The 21,075-nt window shown below is 30.2% G+C and overlaps 2 protein-coding genes across 2 annotated transcripts; one reads left to right on the forward strand and one right to left on the reverse strand.

The window, feature by feature from the left end:
• Positions 1-10,789: 10,789 nt before the first annotated feature.
• On the forward strand, positions 10,790-17,009 carry LOC106376726 (exocyst complex component SEC5A). The gene is made up of 21 exons (XM_013816842.3): positions 10,790-11,365; positions 11,465-11,619; positions 11,740-11,825; positions 11,923-12,117; positions 12,203-12,330; positions 12,414-12,572; positions 12,664-12,768; positions 13,107-13,181; positions 13,478-13,615; positions 13,716-13,901; positions 13,999-14,127; positions 14,236-14,362; positions 14,452-14,662; positions 14,954-15,072; positions 15,167-15,383; positions 15,543-15,639; positions 15,751-15,828; positions 15,918-15,974; positions 16,083-16,232; positions 16,315-16,530; positions 16,619-17,009. The coding sequence occupies exons 1-21, from the start codon at positions 11,042-11,044 to the stop codon at positions 16,832-16,834; spliced, it is 3,168 nt and encodes a 1,055-aa protein (XP_013672296.1). The 5' UTR covers positions 10,790-11,041; the 3' UTR covers positions 16,835-17,009.
• LOC106376728 (sm-like protein LSM3B) lies at positions 16,980-18,049 on the reverse strand. The gene is made up of 3 exons (XM_013816844.3): positions 17,813-18,049; positions 17,549-17,644; positions 16,980-17,223 (listed from the first exon to the last, which is right to left on the reverse strand). Exons 1-3 carry the CDS (start codon positions 17,927-17,929, stop codon positions 17,143-17,145), a joined length of 294 nt encoding a protein of 97 aa, XP_013672298.1. The 5' UTR covers positions 17,930-18,049; the 3' UTR covers positions 16,980-17,142.
• Positions 18,050-21,075: the final 3,026 nt, after the last annotated feature.

Here is a 21,075-nt window from a genome sequence, read left to right on the forward strand (position 1 = left end):
ATATAAAATTTATTCATATAATTTTATTTTATATAATTTAAATGTGAAATATTTTTTTAAATAGATATTTTAATTATAATATTTATTTTAAAATTATATTTTTTGATATAAACATAATTTTTTAAAGTATTAAATAAAATAAATAAATTTTATATTTTTTTAATTTTATATGTTACTATATTTATATATATATATTAGAAATATATTCATTAAAAATAAATATGTTATATACTAGTTTTTATAATAATTTTAAATAGCATACTAATATTACTCTACCAATCATCCTATTAAACATTTTATCAAAAACATTTAGCTCATGCAATATATTGCTTCTATAACATACTGTTACTATTAGTATTAACGCTCTACCAATCAAGGCCTTAGAATTGTGGGTATAATTATGGTTTTGGAGAGCAACTACAGCAATAGCCAATCACACTCTATGTATTTTTATGCAATGTAATATTCTGTAACCTCTAATATTTATTGCATCTATAGTCAAAAACATTCACTTTAGAAATCAAGGTGATAATTGTTTGCTTGGTTTTTAGATTTTGGTTTCTGATTTTTGATTTTTGATTTTTAGATTTTGGTTTTTAATTTTAATTTTTTTATTTACCTGTAGATTTTAGTTTTTGCAAAAACTTGAATGGTGATTTTAGATTTTAGATTTGAGATTTTGGATTCTAGTTTTTTCAATTTTTTGAAAAATTAAATTAAAAATAAAAATCAATAATAATAATAATAATAAAATATATCTACAAATAAAACAAATTAAGATATGAAATTTTGTTTCTAAATCAACTTTTGCATACCTATGTTTGCGGTTATTCATTTTAATGAGTATTTTCCAAAAAATTAATTAAAATAATAATTTTAAATTAAATTCTATTTTTAAATATTTTTTCTATTTTATAATATATAAATACCATAATGTTTCTCTTATATATAAAATGATATTTATTAACGGCTTATTAGTGAAATTATCAATATTTTAAATTTAATAAAAAAGTTTGTTGATTCGTTTTATAAATTTAACAAAACTTTTTGGGTTTTCTTAAATTAGTAACGATATAAAATATTATCATCATAACACATAAATTTACCAGTATCAATGATGAGTTATTGGAACTTTGAAACATTATATACAAATAAATTTTTTTAAAAACTTGTTTATTAAGTTTTGATGATTAAAAAATATTTTGGTCAAAAAAAAAGATAATTAAAAAATATGGAACATAATGTTCAAAATTATATGAATATGATCGTCCACCATTTGTCATTATGATAAAAAAATTCATTTATTGCTTTATTGCATAGTTTTACTATTAGTTCAAATTAACATAATCTAGTATGAAAACATATGATCGAATATTTTTGAGTGTTGGGATCAAAATAATTGATCTAGTTGTATGCACAATCACTTATTTAATAATATTAATAAAGTATAACAATTGTTAGGTGAACCGTGAACGTATGAGAATGGGAAAGGGGCATAAACATGGAACAAAGATTAAAGGAAAAATCATCGAAAATAAATAAAATAATAAATAAAATGATAGATAGAAAAATTAACGTTGGCTGATTCACGTTGGCCAAAAGCTTTTATAAAATGGTTTTTGGATTTTGTTTTTCTAAAAACTATTTTTTTTTTGTCCAATCAAGCTTTTTGAGAAATAGTTTTCCTAACATTTACGGAAACTAGTTTTTAGAATAACTATCCATTTGTAAACAAAAACCAAAAACCAATTTTTTCTAGTTATTGGCTTAAAATTTTTGTTACATTTATTTACAATTACAAAATAACTTAAGTTTGTTTTGCTGTAAAACGTACGCAAGACATTTTGGTACTAGGATAATACGTAAGGCACTCTACCTAAGGCATGCTTGATTCCTAATAATAATTCCTGAGCACATCTATATAAAACCTACGACATACATAAGGCATATTTCATCTATTTTAATTATAACACAGCATAGTTTTACTAAAATTATAATGATATTTAAATTTTTTATTAAACAAAACTTTATTTTACTGAAACTATTATAAAATATCTGAATGTTATTTTTATCTAATAATAAATTGATGTAATCAAAATAACTCATAGAAATTATCTTAACTTATCAATAAAATTAGTTTCTGTTATTTCTTTTACTATTTCATACACATAAGCTATATTTCCTATTTTTTTGGTTTTACTTAGTATTGCACATGAAACCATAAGCAGGAAATTCCATGAAGTGTTGAGTGCTCTCGAAAAGATAGCGGTTCATTTTCTTATACATGGTCTAGATGAGCTCACACAACCTCATCCTAGATTACAATCCAATAGATATTGGCCTTATTTTGAAGGATTCATTGGTGCAATCGATGGAATACATGTTCATGTTACTGTTGCGGGGAAAGATTCAGAAAATATTGGAATTTCCTGAATCTTTCCCGCAACAGTGCTAGTTCTAGCACTAGCAATGGAAGGGCCACATCAATTTCCAACTGCACCTTTTGGAAAGTATTATTTGGGAGATTCTGGTTATCCTATTCGGCTTGGATTTCTTACTCTTTAAAGATGGGAAAGATATCATCCTAGCCAATACGATAGAGCTAGTCCGTCCGGTATTTATAAATAAATGTTTAACAAATGACATTCTTCTCTACGATCTGTTATTAAAAGGATTTTTTGGTGTGTTGAAAGAAAAATGGCGGGTTTTAAGAGAGAAGCCAAAATACAGCATACAAGTTCAAAGAATAGTTGTTGCAATTATAATGGCGCTACATAATTTTATTAGACTATCAAATTTAGGAGATGTTGATTTTAATGCGGACTATACAAATGGTGGTAATGGACCAACCGAAGACTCTGATTCAGATGAAAACGAAGAACACAATAACACTCATCTGCACTATATATATATAAGGCATTTAATATCAAATTTTTGCATGTTTATGTGATTCAAGATAGTTTTTATTTTATGTTTGTTATTTTTGTTTTAAAATAATTTTTTATAAGTTTGGAGAGCGTTTTGATAATAGTATCTTGTTTTTATTTTTCCAGAACAAACATTTTACTATTAATAATATTTTTATTTTATTATTTTTAAATACAAAAACTAAAAAACCAAAATCTAAAATTACCGTTCAAGTTTTTCAAAAAATTAAAATTTACTGCAAAATCAAAAACCAAAAGGTAAAAACCAAAACCAAAATCTAAAAACCAACAAAACAATCATCACCAAATGGGTTTTGTGTAGAACTGGTAGTTTTTTAAAAACTAGTTTCCCTAATTTTTTAAAGAATTATTTTCAACTGAGTCTTGATTGGTAAATAAAGTAATTTTTCAAAAACAAAAAGCCAAAAACCACTTTAGAAACTACGGCTCTGATTGGTAACATGTATTACACTTGATTTAGGTTGAGTTAAGCATATAAATCAAAAATGTTACCTGTCATGAATTAGTTTTAAAATTTTGAAGTTGTGTTTGAGTTCTAATTGATTACTAGGATAAGACATGCGCCTTGCGCAGAGTAAATTTATATGAAAGTTATTTAAGCAATATCGTATGGAAAAAAAATTATATTATTGATCGAATTAATATTTTGGCCATTAAACAAAATTTTTAAATTTGTTTTTGTTAATTACATAATTTGTTTCCTAATGAACTGATCCCATTTTTAAAAATATTTTAGGTCAAAATTTATCGCATAAAAACCTAACGTTTAGGCCGAAGAATCTCATGCCAACTATCTGACTACAATGAAACTATGTCAGCTCGGTTTTATATAATGATTTAGCAATTTAAAAGTTAATTATGGTTATGAGAAGTTTACATTCATGTGCCAATCCTATCTGTCTTCGATATTTTTCTCCTTTTTGTGTCATTTTGGTTATTGCTCTATATAAATATTGATTTTTGAGTTTATTTTCATTTCTTTCTTTTATTTTGACCTGAGATTTAGAAAATGTTTAAGATTCAAAATTATTAAAGAGATACATAATTAGGTTAAGATATGTCCTTGTGCAGAATAGATATTTTATATTTATTACTTATTTTATATTTTTCTACACATTATGAAATAATAAAATAATAATTATATATTAAATAACTAAGAAATCAGTTACTATTATGTAATAAATTGGCTTACACATATAAATCAAATGACTACTCTTGTTTATTCACAATCATTTTAGGATAAATAAATCAAAATAATCAATCTTATCTATCGTATATGATGTATAATTAAATTTAAACGATATGAAGTATGTATATATATATATATATATAAACACCTATTAAAATAAAATTATTTATTTATATGATTTTATTATCGTTGTATCTTATTATAGAAAAAAATAAACATTGATCACAAAAGTTTATGTGAGATTTTTAACAGTTTTAGTAATTTATACTCGTTTTGAAAATTCAAAATACAACATATACAAAAAATCTAAAATTTTAATATATGATTAATTTAATTGTGTAATTTATTTTAATAATAAATAATTAAACAAAAATGATATAAAGTATACAGATTATTAGCAAATCTTCATTATTTAAAATTATTAATTACTATATATATATCATAATAACATTAGGTAATTCCATAGATTTTATTTAAGGAAATATTATATAATAAATTTCAGTTTGACAAATGAATGGTCCATAATATACATACTATATAATATAATATTATGTAGCAAATTAATTTTGAACTAACAAAATTCTCAATTGATTTTCAAGCCGTCACGTAAACAAATTAACATTCCAATTACGTGACAACTCAGCATGATATTTTTTTAATTTGTACAAACTACATGTTCTAAACTTTTTAAATGTTTCTCTATTAATATATATAGGGGATGTTAAACCATTGATCATTAATTTTTAACATAATAACTCTAACTGTTTTAGTAATTTTTTTGTTTTTTAAAATTCAAAATATAACATATACGAAAAAATATATATTTTAATTGTATTGCTAATTTGATTGTTTAATTTATTTTAATAATATAAAATTAAACAAAAATGGTGGATGAGATATAAATTGTTATCAAATCTTTATTATTAGAATCATTAATTGGCATATACATATATTAGTCATATTTGGTAATTCTGTAGCTTTTATTTAAGGAAAAAAAAAGAAAATAGTAATTGTACACTTTAATTAATTTTATGATTAGTTTAATGAAAAATATAATATATACTTAATTGGACCAACATATTTTCTTAAGATTCTGAATTTCATTATGGTGATGACATGTGGCTACGCTTAAAGGTTGTATTCTCAATTAATCTATACTAATAAAAGGGACATTTTGAGGCTCCATAGAGCGTCCACGTCAGCAAAAAAAACTTCTCTCCGAAGATGACACGTGGCATTATTTCCAAAAAAAAAAACTTATAAGTAAATATAGATATAAAGAAAAATAAATAATAAGTAAATACACATTATAAGAAATAGAAAATTTACATTAAACATTTATGTGAAAAGTATAATAAAATAAATAAATAAGTAAAACAGAAAATATTTCGGTTATTAAAAAATAAATAAATAAGTAAGTAAATATACAATAAAAAATAATAATAAGTAAATATACAATATAAGAAATAGAAACATTACATTAAACAATAATATGTAAAAATACAATATAAGAAAAAATAAATATTAAGTAAATATACAATATAAAAAATATAAATATTACATTAAACATCTATCATAATATTGTTATTTGATATAAAAAGAAGAAAATTAGAATAAGTAAATATACAATTAAGAATTGAAAAAACTAAATTAAACATCTATAAAATAATAACTAAATACAAAATATAAGAAATATAAATATTATACTAAACATTATCTTACTATTAGAATAAGTAAATATAAAATATAAGAAAATTAAATAATAAGTAAATATAGTATATAAGAAATAAAAATATTACATTAAATATATATCGTAATATTATCATTGATATAAAAACAAAACAATTAGAATAAATAAATATAAAAATAAGAAAAGATAAAAACTAAAGTTGAGTTTCTCTCTCTTCCCTATGTTCTCACACTAAAATCTTTCACAGAGGGGATGAAGAGAAAACTCAATCCTTTTGTTTTTTCTGATCAATAGATCAGATCCTTTTGATGTTCATAATCCTTTCGATCATTAGATCGATTTACCCTTCGCTTGGCGATTTCTCTTTTCGCATAAGGCGATTTTGTTGTGTTTTAAATCCGTTTTCTCTGTTCTTTACAAATTCATATCCCGTATGGTTTTACAAAATTCCAATCTTCTTGTTAGTTATGCTTAATTTCTTTCCTATATAAGGAAACAATCTTCGCTAGCTCAGTTTATGGCAGAGTATCCTTTGAAGGTTAGAGATTAAGAAGATTGATCAAGCGTGGGGAGATGATACAGGTTCAGATTAAGCTGGAGTTTTCTTCTTTGAAAGCGTTCTAGCAAGGCCCTGCCTTTATCTCTCTGAAGCTACTCACCGTAATTCACCTCTACCGAGAAGATGAAGAATCAAGTAGAATCGACGGCGAACAAGGAATGGAGTCAAGTAGATCAACAGGCCGAAGGTTGTAGCTGAAGGTTGCTGTTCGGGTAGGTTTCCGGCGAAACCGATGGCGCCATCTCCAGTTTCCAGAAAAGTCGAACTCCAACATCAAGACGCACGTGTCGTTCATGCATTAGGGATTATTTAACACAAAACACGTGTTTTCTTAATCTGTATCATGTTTATAATTGGGCTTCGACTGGGCTGAATGTAAAATTTGAAGGGGTTGAAAAAACAAAAAAAAAAAAAATAAGAAAAGATAAACAGTAAGTAAAATACACAATATAAAAAATAGAAAAACTAAATTAAACATATATCTGAAAAATGTGTGGTTAAATAAATAAATAAAAGTAAATTTACATTATAAAAATATTACACTAAACATCAATTATAATATTAGAATAAGTAGATATAAAATATAAGAAAAATAAATTATAAATAAATATAAATCTATACTAATAAAAGGGACTTTTTGAGGCTCTATAGAGCGTCCACATCAGCAAAAAAAAATTCTCCCGAAAGATGATACGTGGCATAAAAGATAGTTTTTCATTTTAATATTACTAATTTTCGAAAATTATAAATAACATGTAAACATACAGCATAAAAAATGGGAAAATTACATTAAACATATGTAAAATTACCATTTTTTACTTAAAAAAAGACGACTTATCTCCATAATGTAACATTACCATTTTATAAAAAAAAACATTATATATAATTTCAAAAATAATAAATATATGTAAACATACAACATAAAAAATGGAAACACTACATTAAACATATGTGACATTACCATTTTACATTTTTATTTTTAAAAAATAATATGTAAACATACAACATAAAAAATGGAAAAACTACATTAAACATATGTAAGATTACCATTTTTCACTAAAAAAAAGACGGTTTATCTCCATAATGTAACATTATTATTTTATAAAAAAAACATTATATATAATTTCGAAAATAATAAATAATGTGTAAACATACAACATAAAAAATGGAAATACTACATCAAACATATGTACGATTAGCATTTTACATTTAAAAATAACAATAATATGTAAACATACAACATAAAAAAATGGAAAACTACATTAAACATATGTAAGATTACTATTTTTCACTAAAAAAAGACGGTTTATCTCCATAAGGTAACATTACTATTTTGTAAAAAAAAAAACATTATATATAATTTCGAAAATATTAAATAATATGTAAACATACGACATAAAAAATGGAAATACTACATTAAACATATGTAAGATTACCATTTTACATTTAAAAATAACAATAATATGTAAACATACAACATAAAAAAATATGGAAAAACTACATTAAACATATGTAAAATTACCATTTTTCACTAAAAAAAGGGGCTTATCTCCATAATGTAATATTGCCATTTTATAAAAAAAAAGAAAAAAAACATAAATATAACTATTTGACTATTTTTCCAAGTTTTTCTATTAAACATTGCTGTTTTACATTAAAAATGGAAAAAAACATTAAGATTTAAACATCTATCTTAAAATATAAAATATAGATATTAACTAAATATAAAGTATAAAAAAGAGAAATACTCAATATATAGAAAAATAAATAATAAGTAAATATTATAAATATATGAATTATATATACAATAATAAGTAAATGCACAATTTTTAAAATATGGAAAGAGTACATTAAATATTAAACATCTATCTTAAAATGTAAAATATAAATATTAAGTAAATAGAAAGTATAAGGAAAAGAAATACACAACTTGAAAACAATGGAAAAAGTATAATAATATTTAAACATCTATCTTAAAATGTAAAATATAGATATTATGCAAATATAAAGTATAAGAAATGGAAATACACAATTTAAAAAAATGGAAAAAGTACATTAGTATTTAAACATCTATTTTAAAATGTAAATCTATCTTAAAATATAAAATTATTAGTAAATAGAAAGTATAAGAAATAGAAATACACAATATAAAGAAAAAAAATAATAAGTAAATATATAATATAAGTAAATACGCAATTTAAAAATGGAAAATTACATTAAGATTTAAAAATATATCTTAAAATTTAAAATATAGATATTACCTAAATAGAAAGTATAACAAATGGAAATATACAATTTAAAGAAAATGGAAAATGTACATTAAGATTTAAACATCTATCTTAAAATGTAAAATATAGATATTAAGTAAATAAAAAGTACAAGAAATGGAAATACATATACAGGAAAATAAATAATAAGTAAATAATGTAAATTTATAATATATGAATTATATATATAATAATAAGTAAATACACAATTTTTTTTTAAAAAATATAAAAAGTTCATTAAGCATTAAACATCTATCTTAAAATGTAAATATATAATATAAGTAAATACACAATTTAAAAAAAAGGAAAAAGGACATTAAGATTTAAACATCTATCTTAAAATATACATCTATCTTAAAATGGTAGTAAATTATATAAAAATAGAAATACCACATTAAACAAAAAAAAAATAAAAATGTATAGTTTTACATCAAGAAAGTCCCTATAAAATTCATTATTCCATCAACATCAACCTCACACTATCAAGGAAAACTTCAAAGCGCTCGAGCAAAAAAATGGTTCCACCATTAACTCTTGCCGTCCCAAAAACCTTTAATGACCTTGAAGGAGATTTTTTTCAACTACAAACTTTTTGTTAGGTGGATTCATTGTTGGGAAACCCGCAACTTCCAAAAGCCAAACTTATCGGAATTGAATTGATTTTCATAGACTCAAAGGTATTCTTACAAATTTAAATTAATCTAATCCATAATTTTATTGTTAATATTCATGCTAACTCTTTCATGATCAAACCATCCAAAAGCCAAACTTATCGGAATTGAATTGATTTTCATAGACTCAAAGGTATTCTTACAAATTTAAATTAATCTAATCCATAATTTTATTGTTAATATTCATACTAACTCTTTCATGATCAAACCATTACAGTTAATAACCATTCAAGCGTTTATCCCGAAACACTTCTTTCCTCGCCGAATCAGGTATTGGTTCATGTTAGTTTAGTATTGTTTTTGGTTTATTAACCGGTTTAGGATGATCCTATTGTAAATATAATTTAAGTTGGTTTAGCATATATTATGCATAAAATAACTTAAATTAAATAATAGTAATATTATGCTTAAAATATAATTTTAGAGAGTTTTCAAATATAGTTTACAGAACATTATAGGTGATGAATTTAATTTATTAAATTCGTTTATTACTTAAAACTAAGTTTTTTTTAAAACATACTGAGTTATAAATATCAATGCTGGATTGGTGAGTATAAGATGAAGACAAAAATATAAATATTTCATTTTCAAGATAAGAAATTCAGCTTTTATTCAGTTACTCAATATATAATATCTTAAATTATTCTTTAAAAAATATACATAATTTATATATATAGATTAATCTTCCAAACTTAAACTATTATATTATATATAAATAATGTTTTTAAATAAAAATAATTTTTGATTTAAAAAAAATAAAAACAACAAATGGTTATTTTCAAATAATGAATGTAATTTACATTATACTATCATTTAACAAGTATTTGATACGTTTTGATATATCATTATTTTCTATTTACAGAAAAAAAAAATTGTTAAACATCAATATCATCTAGGTTAAGTATACTAACAGCACAAATTCAAACATAACAAAAAATATTTATATAAACATTATAATACAATAATTTAATCAAAAAATACAATTCAAAAAAACAATATTCAAAAGAATAGTTATATACTTAATATTTGAAAATCAAAGATATTTTTGCTAAAATTGTACTTATCTGGCCAAGGAGATCGACTATCTTTTTACGGATCGATCGATTGTTGAGCATGTGGTCGATCCGAAAATACTCTGCAGTTTAATTAAATATCTAAAACATTTATTCCAACACTCAACAGATAGTTTTGCTAAATAACGTGTTAAAATTTAAAAATAAATTTTAATTATGACATGCATCTTAACATTTATATAAATATATATCATAACCTAAATATAAATAATTTAACAACTTAAATTAGAAAAAAATAAAAATTCCGGGCGTAGCCCGGATTAATCCCTAGTATATAATAGATTGTTGTGTTATAATTTTGAATCACAGCCTTTATAAAAATGGTAACTCAAATCTTAAATTAACATCAACAAAAATCTCTTTAACTATGTGTAAGTAATCAAAGAGTTTCTGAGAAGAAAAGTAAAAATGTGTCGGCCATTGACAAAGAAAAGAAAGTATGTCCCTCATGCTAGTCTACCCTGTATTATCTCTTTCACAATCATCGCAAAATCTTTTGATTTTTCCGTCTAACCTTTTTTCTATATTTTAATGGTAAATCTAATATTTCTGGGAAAAAAAAGAAAACAATAATCTTCTCAGAGAGATCTCAAACGAAGGAGGAGGAGGAGGAGTGACGATCATCACCATCGGAACATCGAACCATGTCTAGCGACAGCGACGAAGATGAGCTTCTTCAAATGGCGTTGAAAGAGCAGGCTCAGAGAGATCTCACCGATCAGAAACCTCCTTCCTCTTCCTCTAGCAGGCCTGTTGCCAATCTGGTCCAGCAGCCACGTCAGCACAAGCCGTCCCCTGCTAGGAAACCGTCTATGGATGAGCCGGAGGTGGAGTTGCTAAGTATCTCGAGCGAGGATGATGACGTGGAGAGGGAAAGGGAGAGAGGAAGAGCGAAGAAGGAGGATGATGGAGGAGGAGCTTGGGATGGTGAGGAGCCTGATTGCTGGAAACGTGTCAATGAAGCTGAGGTACGCACGTGGAATTAGATATAAAGCTATATAATAAGGACATTTACGTGGAATTAGATGTCTATTAAACTTACTTAAACTCTGATCACGTTTTGGCAGCTTGCACGTAGGGTTCGTGATATGAGGGAATCAAGAACCGCACCAGTGGTTCAGAAACTTGAGGATAAGGCACCTGAGCCTGGCAAGAAAGTGGTTCTCACTAGTTTGCAGTCACTCCCTCGTGGGATGGAATGCATTGATCCACTTAAACTAGGGTAGTTGTTCTCTCTCTCTCTCTTTTTTTTTTTGCTTACCTTGAAACCAGTTAGGAGTCTTTATTCTCTCACATAGATACTTACTTATGTGAGCCTAACTTTGATTACTATATTATATAGGATAATAGACAACAAGACACTGAGATTAATCAGTGAGAGGTCAGGCAGCCCATCTAAAGCTGAGAAAGTGGACAATACACTTCGAGGTTTGTCTTTCTTCTCAATAATAACTACAACTGGACCTGAGAATAGTAGTTGCTCTTACAAGTCAGTTTGATTTAATGCTATTTGTCCTCTTTGCAGAAAAGTTGATTTACTTCTCTGATCATTTCGATCCGAAGCTGTTTCTTTCTCGCATTCACCAAGACACAAGTGCGGCAGATTTGGAAGCTGGTGCCCTTGGCTTGAAAAGTGACTTAAAGGGTCGAGATTTGCAAAGAAAACAATTGGTAAAAGACAATTTTGACTGCTTCGTCTCGTGTAAAACAACAATTGATGGTATGTATGTGTTATTGAACTTACTGCCTTATTTGTGTTCTTCTTATATCATGTTGATCTCTAGACTATTGGTTTTCTTAATTAGATATTGAGTCGAAACTGAAGCGGATTGAAGAAGATCCGGAAGGGTCAGGAACTACTCATTTGTTCAATTGTATGAAAAGTGTGACATCAACGGCTAATCTTGCATTTGAGCCTCTTTTTGAGAGACAGGTTGGTATGGTCTGATTTTGGATTTTTTTTTGCTGTCTCACTCTTTCAGTTTGCTGAAGCCTTTTTTTCTCAACCACGTTTAGGCTCAAGCTGAGAAAATCAGGTCTGTACAAGGAATGCTTCAGAGGTTCCGGACACTCTTCAACTTACCAAGTATCATTCGTAACAGTATTAGCAAGGGTGAATATGATTTGGCTGTTCGAGAATACAAGAAGGCGAAATCTATTGCTCTCCCTTCTCATGTATGTCTATACTCTCTTTCAGTTATGTTAGCAGTGAATCGTTTTTAATTATAATTACGATTTTTAGTTACTCACATAACAAAGCTTTCAGGTAAATATACTGAAGCGTGTACTCGAGGAGGTTGAGAAAGTTATGCTGGAATTCAAAGGCACTCTTTACAAGACTATGGAAGATCCTAAAATAGACTTCACAAGTGTATGTCATTTATTATTAATTTAATTCATATGTCAGCTAGTTATAACTGAACATTCATCGATACATATATCTACCAAAGGCATAGTGATGCCATCAAGTCAAATATTTCAGTCTCTTGTTCATCTTATCTGCTTCATCAATCTTAACTTCAGTTAAAAGAATTCCCATATTCATTTTTACAGTTTTTATAAATCAAAGTGACTAATTTTTTCCTTGGTTATAGATCCATCCACTTGGTTTCTGCATATTTGTACAACTTCTTTGAAACCTTTCATACTTCCTCTTGGAAACTTTGAAACCAGGCTTGAAACATTCCAGTGTATTTTGTTTAATTTTAGCTGGAAAATACTGTGAGGCTTTTGCTGGAGCTGGAACCTGAATCTGATCCGGTGTGGCATTATATAAATGTTCAGGTAGGTATATTCGAAGATGTCACTCTTTTATCCCTCTTGCTATGTTTTACGTAGTATCCAGATTCGTAATAGATTTGACAATCAGAGACTCAAGAGTGACATTTAGCTTATAGAATCATTCATTTGTATATTTTATGATTGCTGTCTTGACTTTCAATACAGCACCTCTATAGAATTGGGAAACACACACATGTTAAACTTGTGTGTGTGTGTGTGTTTGTGTGGCCTTCACACTTTTTGTTATAATCATTGTGTCATCTCCATAATCCCATCTTTTTGGCTCTTTAATTTACCAGAATCATAGAATTCATGGCTTGCTTGAGAAATGTACATATGATCATGAAGCAAGGGTGGAAACTTTGCGCAACGAGACTCGTGAGAGGGCCATCTCAGATGCGAAGTGGCAACAAATACAACAAAACGTCGTTCCATATGTGAGTCCAACGTTGAGAATAGATATATATATATCATTAAAAGATTATTAGAGATTCTGTTCTTTAGATGATAACCTGCATTTTTTTTCCGATCCTTTAGTCAGATGCTGCATCTTCTACTGAAAATAACGAAGTTCAAGTTGACCTACAATCAGTGGAGTTTCCCAGCGAAGAGATTGACGGTTTGAAGGGAAGATACATCAAAATAATGACCGCTGTGCTTGTGCATCACATCCCTGCGTTTTGGAAAACAGCTCTATCAGTTTTCAGTGGAAAATTTGCCAAGGTATCAGCTATCCTTCTGCTATTTTGTAGTTATTTTTCCGTTTGATGAGGTTGGTTTGCCCCCTACTTCATTTAAATCTAAATTCATATCTGTCCAGTTATCCCAAGTTACTGATACTTCTGCCAATAAATCTGAGGAGAAAGTCACAGAGGCAAGGTATTCAACTCATTCTTTGGAAGAAGTTGCTGGGATGATTCGCAAGACTATTTCTGTCTATGAAGCAAAGGTGTTTTTTAGATGACCTTTCCAATTCCAGTGAAGCTTTTCTCCATATTGGTATATGTGCCGTAAAGTGGTTCTAAACATTCTCTTTTCATGGTTACTGCTGTTGTAGGTGAACAACACATTTTGTGATTTTGATGAATCGTGCATCCTCCGCCCATTTATGAGCAATGCCATTCAAGCAGTATCAAAAGCATGTCAAGCTTTTGAAGCCAAAGATTCAGTGCCCCACAGTTCGGGTATTTGAACTTATTCTGAAGCTTGAGTTTTAATGTCTAAATGAAAGTATACTGATAAGACTGTGTATGTTTTTTGATACTTATGGCAGTTGTCGCACTAAGAAAAGTCCAGGCCGAAATCACGAAGATTTATATCCAAAGGCTTTGCTCTTGGATGAGGGCATCCACTGAACGAATATCAAAAGAGGAGACGTGGATCCCTGCTTCTATTCTTGAAAGGCATAAATCTCCTTATGCCATCTCTTACTTGCCTCTTGCATTCCGTTCAGTGATTGTCTCTGGGATGGAACAAATCAATCTGTAAGTTTCAAGTGTTCTTTGGTAAACTTATATAGAACAGTTGCATTGTCTGATTTATTTTATTGTGTTTGCTGTTCCAGACATCTATATTTCCTTAGAATACCTTAGGGTTTAGTCTTTTCTCCCTGTACATTAGAGAAAACAGAATTCTAGCGGTCACTAGTTGTGGTTCAAGCTTCTCCAGAGTTATATGTTGTGGCATGTGAACTTAAATGACTTGTGTGCCATTGGTATTCAGGAAACTGCATACACAGTTTTAATATCCTTGACTTTATGTGCATCCTTTTTCAGGATGATTTTGTCTGTCAAAGGTGAAGAAGCTGCCAAATCAGAAGATATGTTTGCCCAGATTGAGGAAATGCTTATATCTGTTAGACTGGCATTTTTAAACTGCTTTCTGGATTTTGCTGGTACCGTAATTCCTTTACCCTCATGTATGCAGGAAAATGCACACACTGTACAGTTATTAAGTTGGTTTGCTATTTTGTTTTCTTCATGTATCAGCTCACTTGGAGCAAATTGGTGCTGATCTTTCCACACGAGAGGATTGGAAAAACGGATATTCTGATGATCAAGAGGGAGTAACATCAGCCAGCACATATGCAAGTGTTGTGGATCCTCACAGGCGGTTGTTGATGGTATTAAGTAATATAGGTTACTGCAAAGATGAACTTGCTTCAGAGCTTTACAACAAATTCAAATACATCTGGTTGCAGTCTAGGTTGGCCCTTGCTTACTTGACTGTCATTAGTGCTTTTCAAAACGTCAATACCTATTTACCTCTTCTCTAAGTGGTAGACAAGTTGTGCATAAGACAAGTTGTGTATATATATATAGACAAGTTGTGCATAAGACTTGATTGTTTTTCATTTTTTTTCAGGGGCAAAGATGAAGACAGTAGCAGCGATCTTCAAGATCTAATTATGTCTTTCTCTGGTCTTGGAGAGAAGGTCCTCGAGCATTACACGTTTGCTAAGGTATTTTTTTCGTCTGGGTTTGTCTGACAAAATTTGTTACAAAAGGAACAATTCTTTGGCAACTTGTTACAAATGGAACTGAAAATTACTGAGAATTTTACATGTACTCAGGCAAATTTGATCAGAACAGCTGCCACCATTTATTTGCTGGACTCGGGTATTCAATGGGGATCAGCACCTCAAGTGAAAGTAAGAAATCTCTGCGTAATGACTAACGATTAGCCTCTTAATTTTCTAGGAAGAAGATGATTACTTAAGTGTGTTCTCCATTCTTACAGGGCATACGAGATTCAGCTGTCGAGCTCTTGCATACTCTTGTAGCCGTCCATGCAGAGGTATTGCTCTTTATATGCAAACATGTTCACTGATGATTTTAATGTGTTTCCTCTTGAGTGACACGACCGTGTTTGTAGTCTGAACCCTTATAATTTTGTGAAGTACAGGTCTTTGCGGGTGCAAGACCTCTGCTTGAAAAGATTCTTGGCTTTCTGATCGAAGGACTAATCGACACTTTTCTCAGTCTTGTGGAAGAGAACCGAACAGATGAACTGAGATCAATCGATGCAAATGGTTTCTGCCAAGTGATGTTTGAGGTAATTTCTTCTTCTTGTGGAAGAAAAGCTTTGTAGAATTATGATTTGCTGATTCTGTTTTGGTGCACAACATCTGCTGCAGCTTGAATATTTCGAGACAGTACTGAATCTATATTTTACAAGCGACGCAACCGCGTCTCTTAAAACTCTACAAGGAACAGTCTTGGAGATTGCTATAGAGAGCGTCAGTGAATCAGTTGAGACCACTCCAGGGCATAATCGCAGACCAACTCGTGGTAGCGAAGACACAGCTTCAGATGACAGACAAGGATCATCTGTTTCAGCTGATGACCTCCTCGTAAACATCTTTTATCTTCCTTACTCTTTCCAACAGAGATATATAAACAAACTTCAAGTCCTAAATTGTGTTTTGTTTTTGTGATCAGGCTCTAACGAAACAGTATTCAAGCGAATTGCTACAGACAGAAATGGAGAGAACAAGTGTGAACACAGCATGCTTTGCAGAGTCGGTTCCAGTTGAGCCAATTCCTCCTCTATTACCTAAAGCTTCGTACAGAGGACCGATGGATCCTCCAAGCAGAAACTACAGAGGCTCACAATCCTCAGGTTCTCCAATTCATGCTCGACCCAGACGAAGATAAAAAGAAACTGTACAGAGGAGCACAACATGTCTTGTTTTGTCTGTTTGTTGCGCTTCTTTAGAACTAACATTTGTTTGTAATTTCAGATGAATTGGGTTGTAATTAAAGAATGTCACACGAATGCAAAAAGTAGCCAAGGTAGAAATATCCGAGAGCAATTGGGATTTAAGCAAAAGAGCTCCTTCAAGCTGTTTTTAGTTTCAGACAACTAGTGACTAAATACAATACCAATAGTCACACAAAGCCCTCACGAGAGGACACAAGATATGTTTGTTTGAAGACTTGGGCTTCAAATTCAAGTTTTTAACTTAGGGTGCCCTGAGTGGTGGAGACACCAATATAACTCCATCTCCTCTCACAAATAGAAACTGAATGTTGCGCTTTGTCGTCTGCAAATCAAAGAATGGTAACAGACCAATCAATATACACATGAGAATCAGATAAGAAGCTAGCACAACTATAGGAGAGTCTCTCTAATCAACTAATGTGCTTACAGACTCTATTTTTGTTAAGAGTCTCTCAATTAGTGCAGTTGAGTAAATGTAATACACAGACTCATTGACCTGAAACTTGTGTGTACTAGTAACAGCTAAAAGACACTCCTATACTTGTTCTAAATCTTTACAATACCAAAACTTTGAGATATTTAGCCACCATAATCCCACAATTATCATACAATTAAACATAGATCCTACAGTTAAAAGAAGTAAGTACCCGGACAATCTCTTCATATGTCTCATCATCAATCTCAACTGTTGTGATAACTTCTTCAACATCGCCCAGAATCATATTCAAATGCTGATCAAACGCCTGCCCACATAAACAAAAACAAAAACAAAACCTAAAGTGGGCAACTTTAAAAGAGGTTTCGTCCACCAAAACATTACAACTAGAGCTAATCGCCATAACTAGAGAACCCTTTTGCTAAAAACTGAAACTTTCGAATCCCACGAGTGGTAAAGAGAGGAAAAAACGTACGTGAAGCTTGCCGCGAAGCTCGCGGTCTGAGCGGAGCTTGACATAGATTCTCTCGTCGAGACTCAGACGGATCAGATCTAGCGGCTCCCTCACGGTGGCGTCTTCCTCGCCGGACATCGTATCAAAAACAAATTAACAGCTTGGAAAGTAAACTTCTTCGAGGGTTTCGATACGGACGAATCGTAACCCGACACAAACTCTGAGATGATCGATCTCCCGACCGCTGTTTTCATCGATATTTAGAGCCCACAAAGTTATTCCAGAAAAAAAAACAATTAATAGTTATCTGGGCCAAGGCCCAATCTAGGCCCATAAATTCCAATCATCTTTTCTACGAGGAGATGTGCTACCATAACGGGAACAGGTTGCATTTGCCTCATGTCGCTGCGTTACAGCGATCCCTTCAGTTGCTGCTCAGAAGCCGTGATGATCATGATGACGAAGAGCATGGAAAACACTAAATTGTGAACAACTTAATGATGATGATAAATATGTTGATCAAAGGTGTTGATGGCATAGCCTGTCCTAGGTTTTACAAGGCTAGAAGAAAATGATGGGATAAAGTGTGGCTCCTATATTAATGAGAAGTCTCCCACTTTTTCAACCTGTTCTTTAGTTGTTTAGTTTGAAGTTATTCAGTTGATATTTTTTTTTGTGTATTTAAGTAACGAGTTGTGTATGGAATGAGATATGAAAAGAAAATTGAAGTAAATTGTTTTTTAAATCTTTGGGATCCATCATTTGGTATCAGAGAAAACTCTCTCAACTTTGAGGAGAGGCTTTAATTGGCATCAAAGCACATTTTTGTTTTTGATCCGGACCACTTTGTGGTATCAAAAACTTTTATCTCTGTTTTTTTATTTTTCAAAAAAAAACAAAAAGCAAAAAAAATTTGTTGTGATATAAAATATGGGAAGCAATCAAGAGTTAATTGAAGATATAAAGATCTCACTTCTCCGCCAAATACACGATGAGTTCCAAAAGATGAAGGTTTCTATGACTGAAAATTTTAGGGGTCTTGAGGCTACCATGAATCATATGGTGGAGATAGTGCGAAAGATGAAAGCTGGTGATGGGACTGCATCTCGTTCGTCGCAAACGGTTTCGTCTTACCCGAATCTATCAATCGGTCAATCAAAGACATCACCAACAGAACAAAGATGAGCTCGAACTGTACCGGATGGACGTCACCATCACACTCTTCTGGCCACAATCTTTAACCGGTCAAACTCTTACAAGCATGGATATGGATTCAGTTATTTTCAGCTCCCTACACGGCCTGTTTCATTTGGTAATTATGGGAAACAACCATTTGATCATGGACGTAACTGTGAGGTCGGAGGCATGTCTCGTCAAAGATGAACCAGTCCTTGGTAGACCACCACCACTACGTGATAAGAAGTTTGAGCAGTCCAATGTTGCTATGGAGAAGAAACCTAACATGTTCCTAAAAGCTTTTCATGTTGTGTTGAACCTTGAGGACAAGGTTCTTTGGAGGGTGGAGTATTGATAAGATCATGGTCAATGATGGGATAAAGTGTGGCTCCTATATTAATGAGAAGTCTCGCACTTGTTCAACATGTTATTTAGTTGTTTAGTTGGAAGTTATTCAGTTGATATTTTCCTTTGTGTATTTAAATAACTAGTTGTGTATTGAATGAGATATGAAAAAAAAATTGAAGAAAATTGTTTCTTAAGTTTTTGGGATCCATGAGAAAACAAAAAAAAAATTGTAGCCATTTTCTCAACAAATATAGAGAAGAAAATATGTACTATAGCAGACAAGAATCCTAATTACTGAGACCAAGACCATTTACTGGATTTTATACCATTAAGCTAAGGCAGTTTTAAACTAAAATGTGGCCAAAATATGTTCATAAATAAATCGGCTGGAAGCATGGGCTTCGTTGGCTTGGCCCAAGGACCGGTTCTGGACTTCTGGTTGATGGTAGTGACTGTGAGGAACACCATATGTCTGGGGGAGGCCATCGTGGAGCCTTGTTAGGTGGTCCTCTGATAGATTAAGACAAAGCCAGAGCCATGAAGATGTTGGTCATCCGAATCATCTGATGTAATATATAACGGCTAGTATTAGTGCACATATATTCTTGTCTATAGAGAATTTTTGTATACTTTGTACATTGAGTCACGATTATCTAGTATAGTATAAAGATGGCTCTAATACTACATGAGTAAATCATGTTAATTTTCTTTAACTAACAAAGATCTACAATTGAGAGTTAATTTTTTTATAAACATGACCAAGACCTAAACCAAGCCTCAAACCAAAACAAAGACTATATATTTATGGTTTATATTATACCAGATCACAAGGATTCAATATACAAAATAAACAAAGACTCTCTCTATAAACAATAATATATATGTACATAATAGCTACGTCCCTCATGTGCCTCTTTCCCAAGCTGATGTGAATAAAGGAACGTGAAAGGATGACACTGGAATTAGTTCAAATGGGTGCTGAATTATAAAGAAATTGGGATTAGATTTTCTTAATCAACTCATATATGTGGTGAAATCAATCAATCAAGACCAATGTAGTTGCATCAAGAAGTGGTAAACAGTTACATATCATTATCTACCAGTTTGCTTAACTTACCATTGGCCATTATATTTATTCTTATATAAGGGAGTAAATATACTTGAGGTTAAGAAGTATTATTAGCATAGTTTCTAATGTAATAATATTCTTGGTTTCCACATATAGAAAGAGAAGTTTACTCAAATATACAATATTTTAGGACAATTGACTAGAACCATACAAATCTTTTTTTTATTACTGACATTTTTTAAATACCAAGCGTGCCCTTTTTTTATGTTATGAGAAAAAACGTATTTAAAAAAATGCCATTAGTTTTAAAGCCACGTAATCAAAAATCCGGCGCCACGTAGGAATTCGGTTCTGTGTTTTCATTAAGTCGGCCGTAAAGAGCTATATACGTTGTTACGGTTGAGTTATTGCTACGTTGCGGCTGAATTAAACAATGCGGCTGACTTAAGAGAAAACAGCTGACTTAAGAACATAAATCAGCCGTTAGTTACGGCTGATTTACAGAAATCTGGCTGATTTATGGGATAACGGCTGACTTACGTACACAAGTTAAGGCTGACTTATACATCAGCGGTTTGATTTCTGTAAAATTTGGCTGAGTTGAAGTTAAGACACAGCTGAGTTATGTTTCCACGGCTGAGTTAATGAACATCGACTGGCTGAGTTATTGAATTTACGGCTGACTTATGAG

Source organism: Brassica napus, chromosome C2 (assembly GCF_020379485.1).
Source record: "Brassica napus cultivar Da-Ae chromosome C2, Da-Ae, whole genome shotgun sequence".
NCBI lineage: Eukaryota > Viridiplantae > Streptophyta > Magnoliopsida > Brassicales > Brassicaceae > Brassica > Brassica napus.